The 6,000-nt window shown below is 44.6% G+C and overlaps 1 protein-coding gene across 1 annotated transcript in view; it reads right to left on the bottom strand.

Annotated features, from left to right (window-relative positions):
- LOC135215795 (uncharacterized) overlaps window positions 1-6,000 on the bottom strand; it is a 235,650-nt gene that overhangs the window by 74,582 nt on the left and 155,068 nt on the right. The window contains exons 8-9 of the mRNA XM_064250746.1: window positions 3,065-3,234; window positions 1,824-1,952 (exon numbers count right to left, since the gene is read on the bottom strand). Of these exons, the coding sequence (XP_064106816.1) occupies window positions 1,824-1,952; window positions 3,065-3,234 (299 nt within the window). The remainder of the gene's footprint in view (window positions 1-1,823; window positions 1,953-3,064; window positions 3,235-6,000) is intronic.

Raw genomic sequence — 6,000 nt, 5'->3', positions numbered from 1 at the left:
GGCCAGTAGGGTGGGGAGAGGCATTGTCCAACAACAGCAGACATTTCAGAAGGAGGCGCTTCTCTTCCAAGAATTTCTTCACTGTCGCGCCGAAACACAGATTTACCCAATCCGTGAACAAAAGCCTCGTTACCCAGGCTTTCGCATTAGCTCTCCACATCACTGGAAGCTTCTCCTTAAGCACTTTGTGGGCCTTGAAGGCTCGAGGAGTCTCGGAATCATACACCAGTAGAGGCTTCACCTTGCAATCCCCCACTGGCGTTGGAACAAAGTGCGAGCGTAAGCCTGTCTAGGCTTATGCCCGGTTGCTTCTTCTCTTCCTCCGTGATGTACGTCCGATGAGGCATTTTTTTAAAAAACAGGCCAGTCTCATCACAGTTGAAGACTTGCTGAGAACTGTAGCCTTCCTTGGTCATCATCTCGTTGAACATCTTTTTAAAGGCTTTGGCCGCTTTCGTGTCCGAGCTGGCAGCCTCCCCATGCCGCACCACCGAATGGACGCCAGTCCGTTTACGGAATTTCTCGAACCACCCATGCGAAGCCTTGAACTCTGGGGTAGGCGTTAATGTCCCTTCTCCTCCGTTGTCTTCGGCCTGGGCAATCAAATCGTCAAAAATAGCGCTTGGCTTATGGGAGATTGCCGTCTCCGTTATCGTATCGCCAGCGATTTCTTTGTCTTTTATCCAGACAAGAAAAAGCCTTTCCATCTCATCGTGCACGTGGCTCCTCTTGCTGGACAAAATAGTGACGCCCTTGGAAGCCGCTTTGATGACATCCTTCTGCTTAAGGGTGGTGCCTATTGTCGACGGATTTCGGCCATATTCTTTGGCGATCACACTCAATCGCATACCAGCTTCATACTTTTTTATAATCTCCATCTTCGTCTCCAAAGAGAGCATCCTCTTCTTTCCGTGAATTTCAACTTTCTTGGGACCTATGACTACGTATATACTGTACGTAATTTACGTATAAGAAGAGTAAAGTTCTCACACAACACGATAAAGTACGTATACTGCAACGAAATCACTAAAGAATTTACGTTAATAAATGAAATCGTTAGAACAAACGAATACCGCGTGCGTACGATAACGATGCTGGGACGAGTGGCTGAGGCACGCTCCTACGTAGTAGATGCATGATGGGAAGGATGCTGACCAATAGGAGAGAAGGATCTCATGGCAGTGACTAGCATCAGGAACCAATGGGAGAGCAGGAGGATGGTAGCGAGTCCACTCAGTTGGTGGCATGCGAGTTTCAAAATTGTTATCGGTGGTCCGGGCGAATCTCGGACTTTACAGCAACAACCTTTCGTATCTTGAGCAATTTTCGTATGTAGAGCCATAAAATTTTTCGTATTAGTTTTCGTATCTCGAGTTTTTCGTAAGTTGAGCCTTTTGTATCTTGAGGTACCACTGTAATTTAGTTAACCATACTATCAAGTTTAAGACAAAGCTCTTTACTCTTTCGGTACACCTGCAGCAAAGGAGAAATCTAAAACAACCTCGAAAGATGAGGAAAAGTACCTTGGAATGGAAGTATCTATATGTAATTACATGAAAATTGCATATAGATAAAATTCCAATTGATCAACAAAGTATGGGACACTCATTATAATTACTGTATATGTAAAATAGAAAGAAAGAAATTAAAAATACTGGACATGATTACAACCCACGAGTCAACAAAAGTCTATGGTAAGACATCAGTACAAAAGAAATTGACTCTTGAGCCCTTTGGTATTAGTGCATCATGCAGATAACCTCAATCAGAAAAACTGCTGTCATTGACAAATGCCTCATTAGGCTCTGGCAAAGATACTATACCTCCCATGGAGGGCTGATATGATCTAGTGCTGTCCATATAAGCATAACACCTAGTCTGGGTTGAGCTAACCTTACTTTGCCCTGACAATGAGTGGATAACAAAGAGGATGGATTGAATGTAAATAGTGACTGAAAAATAGCAAAAACTCTATCAAGGTGGTATTGCAGTGCCTATGAGTGGCAACTCATAGGTACTGCAGGTATGATGTAGGTATGACTGACTGGACATCTCTGACTGATGGTCATCAATCTAAACAACACAGCTTTTGAAAGTAACAAGAGTGGACAGAGCTCCTATCTTATAAACAATTATGTTAGTTTGAGCATAGTCTTACTCAGACTGGTTACCATCTTTTCAAAACCATAAACATAAGAGTATTTGAAGTCATGAAAATTATATGCCCAGGTAGAATAAAAAGGAGAGCAATTAGGTCAGCCTTTCTAGGGAATATTTTTTGTATGGTTTTACAAAAAATAACCAAGCAAAAGACAATCTTGCAAGTCAAAATTGTCAATGAAATTTCCTAAGAGATTCACTGGAGGCACTAATCAAGTTGCCTAAGACCAACAGTTTGTTAAACTTTGGGTAGCAACAAAATGAAAGGAAATTTCCTTTCAGAGTTCAGTTGCAGAAACCTAAAACCCAGAGAAGTGGTAATCTCTGAGGCAAGAGCTACTTCGGAAACAATGTTCTGTCGCGGTTAATAGAAGAAATCTGTGAATACTCTTGGCCTTGAGGTAATGAAAAAGTTCACCAAAGTAAAGCTGATGCAAGGAAGATGAAGGGGAGTGTGAGGGAGATGACTTCAGAGTAGTGGAGTACCTTATCCTACACACACAAAGGAGGGGTAGTAGATTTGACCAACTGCCTATTAAGGCTTACATAAGACCTGTTTGTCCACTTAACACAGAAAATGAAAAAAAGCTGTCCAGTGAAAGATAAAAAGCAAATGCATCAGTTTCTTGTGAAAGAAGCAAACATTCTCTCTTGCTCTCTCTCTACATAATTCTTGATTTAGTGGCAGTTGAAGAATATGTGCTGGTTTCTAGAACTGTCAAGTAACTGGTTCTGGTTGTTTAAATACTACCAGACAAGAAAGTTTACTATAGTATTCATAAAAAGAAAAAAAATTTACTGATGACTTCAGTTTTATATTTGCTACAAACAAAAATAACAAGGTTAGCTATGAAAAAATGAAGGTAAGAAGATATGACAAATGAGATAAATTTTATAAACTTACTTTTTTAACTGAAGGCAGAGGATGAAGCAGGTTTTTCTGCCTAATATACAGTCTAGTGTTTGTTAAAAGGGAAAGAAGGTAAGTAAATTTCTCTTCCTCACTTTCTCCTGCAAATGGCTGAATAACACACAAAGCTGCTGTTAAAATAACTTGGCAACTTCCTTTTGTCTCTGGAAAGAAAAATTCAGTTATTAAATTATGTTTCTTCAAGACTGGAATAAATATTAAAATCACAATTTGTCGAAAATTGTATTTTTCCTAACTATACAAACCTGAGGTCCTTTAACAATAGGAATGTACCTTAGCGGCAGCTGGAACCAGTCATAAGTTTCGAACAAGGGGGTTCGGTAGTTAACTACTTGTCAGGCAGTCGGCGGTCCACGCGACTGAGAGAGGAGAGGAGTCACTTTGCTTTAGGCCCAAGAAAAAACAGAGTGAGGGTTGGCATGAGGTGGGACAAAGTGTAAAGGACCTCAAGTTTGTATAGTTAGGAAAAATAAAATTTTCGACCAATTGTCATTTGTTCCGATACGTATACAAACCCTCGGTCCCTTAACAATAGGAAGACTCACTTATTGGTGGGTGGAATCTGAGCCTTATGAACAGACTGGTGTTCGTCCGACCCTGGTTCCTTCCCTGGTCGTAAGAGCAGAGGAAATGATCCTACCTTCTGCCCAGCTGTTCGGGGTGTGCACTGCAGGATCAGTGGCCAGACCTCTGGACCAAATTTATAAGAGGGAGGCAAGTGTACCTCTTATAAATAGCAAGCAAGAACTAGTTCCTACTTAAAGAGCCAATATGAAGTTATGGGTCTGTCTCTTGTTGGCTCCCACTCCCCCCACCCCCTCTTGAAGGGGAGTGGTGGATAAACGCACCTATCCCTACTGAAAGGGATAGGCTGGAGCTCGGTTGAGTAGCTTACCTGCATCTAATTCCTGTTCAGCGTAGTGACGACCGCGGCCCTCTGCCCACATGTAGAGGGGGAGAAAAAGAGGAGGAAGAGAAGCCGGTCACACACTCTTTTACTCATCCATTCATGCAGTCACACAAGGATGCGATGCTGTTCTGTCCGCTTGGGTGCTGGGTAAGCTACACAACTTGTTGAGCAGCCACCATGGGTCCCAAGGAAAAGGTTTCCAAGGACCTGTGGGTAATATCCCAAAGGTAGAAGGAAGTAAAGGTGGTCTGGTTGGCCCAAACACCTGCCTTCAGAACCTGTGCCACGGAGAAGTTCTTGCGGAACGCAAGGGTTGGAGCAATACCTCTGACTTTGTGGGCTCTCGGATGAAGGGTTCGGGTGTCGTCACTACCATCCGCTTTGTACGCCCTCCTGATTACCTCACGCAGCCAGAAAGAAAGTGTGTTCTTGGATGCCTCTTTCTTAGTAACCCCAGTGCTAACGAAGAGGCTCGACACTCAGGCCTGAGGTGCCGAGTTCTCTTCAGATAGCGCTGTAGCACCCTCACAGGACAAAGCAGCATCTCATCCGCATCATTATCGGTGAAGTTCTTCAGGGAGGGGATCGTGAATGACTCAAACCAGCCATCAGGGACCGAAGGATTCTGAGTCTTCGCTACGAAGTCCAGGACGAAGTCGAGTGTCACAGATCCCCAAACCCTGGAATGTTTAACATTGAAGGAAAGACCAAGAAGTTCCCCTACTCTCTTCGCCGATGCCAGGGCCAGCAGGAAGAGGGTCTTGAGGGTCAGATCCCTGCCTGACAACTCTCGGAGTGGCTCGAAGGGTCTTCGAGTCAAACTCCTAAGGACGAGAGTCACATCCCACCCCGAGGGCCTGAGTTCCCTGGGTGGGCAAGACCTCTCGAAGCTCTTCATAAGGAGGGAGATCTCGAAGGATGAGGAGATATCCATCCCCCGCAGCATAAGGACTAGGGCTAGGGCGGCTCTGTAGCCTTTAACTGCGGAGACGGAGAGGAGCTTCTCTCGGCGAAGGAAGACGAGGAAATCCGCTACCTGCTGAAGAGTGGCTCTGAGAGGAGAGAGAACCCGTCTACGACACCAACTACAGAAGACGGCCCACTTTCCCTGGTATACAGCTGCAGAGGACTGTCTGAGGTACCCAGCCATCTCTGTTGCTGCTCGATGAGAAAAGCCTCTCGCTTGCAAGAGATGGTGGATAACAGCCAGCCGTGAAGACACAGGGACCGAACCTACCGGTGGAACCGCTCTACGTGTGGCTGGGACAGGAGGTTGTGCCAAGGGGGAATCTCTCTTGGTGCTTCGGCGAGCAGAGCCAGCAGGTCCGGATACCAAGCAGCCTGAGGCCATTTGGGCACCACCAGAATCATCCGAAGATTCGCGGTGACCAGCACCCTGCTGATCACTTTGCGAATCAGACAGAACGGGGGAAGGGCGTAGACGAAGAGGTTGTCCCACGGATGTTGAAGAGCATCCTCTGCAGCTGCCCATGGGTCCGGCACAATGGAGTAGAAAACATGTTATTGTTATAATACAATTAAGTTTGTTCATACTTACCTGGCAGATATATATATAGCTGTATTTTCTGACGTCTGACAGAATTTCAAAACTCGCGGCACACGCAGTGGGCGGCCAGGTGGTAGTACCCATTCCCCCCGCTGGGAGGCGGATATTAGGAACCATTCCCATTTTCTATTCATATTTTATTCATGACCCTTGTCTCCTGAGGGGAGGAGGGTGGGCACTCTAATTATATATATATTTGCCAGGTAAGTATGAACAAACTTAATTGTATTATAACAATAACATTTTGTTCATGAAACTTACCTGTCAGATATATATATAGCTGAATCCCACCTTCGGATGGTGGGAAGAGACAGAATAGGATTTTTTAGGAAACTTAAATTAAGTAAATGATGTACTTCTTGGTTCCTTACCTGTTAGCAAAGTAGACTCTGTGATTACTGTCACTTAAGCCTGCTTCTGCTTTTAACAGAG

Source organism: Macrobrachium nipponense, chromosome 5, assembly GCF_015104395.2.
Source record: "Macrobrachium nipponense isolate FS-2020 chromosome 5, ASM1510439v2, whole genome shotgun sequence".
Lineage (NCBI taxonomy): Eukaryota > Metazoa > Arthropoda > Malacostraca > Decapoda > Palaemonidae > Macrobrachium > Macrobrachium nipponense.
The sequence above is the reverse complement of the archived record's forward strand: the minus strand, read 5'-3'. Positions and strand labels throughout refer to the sequence as shown.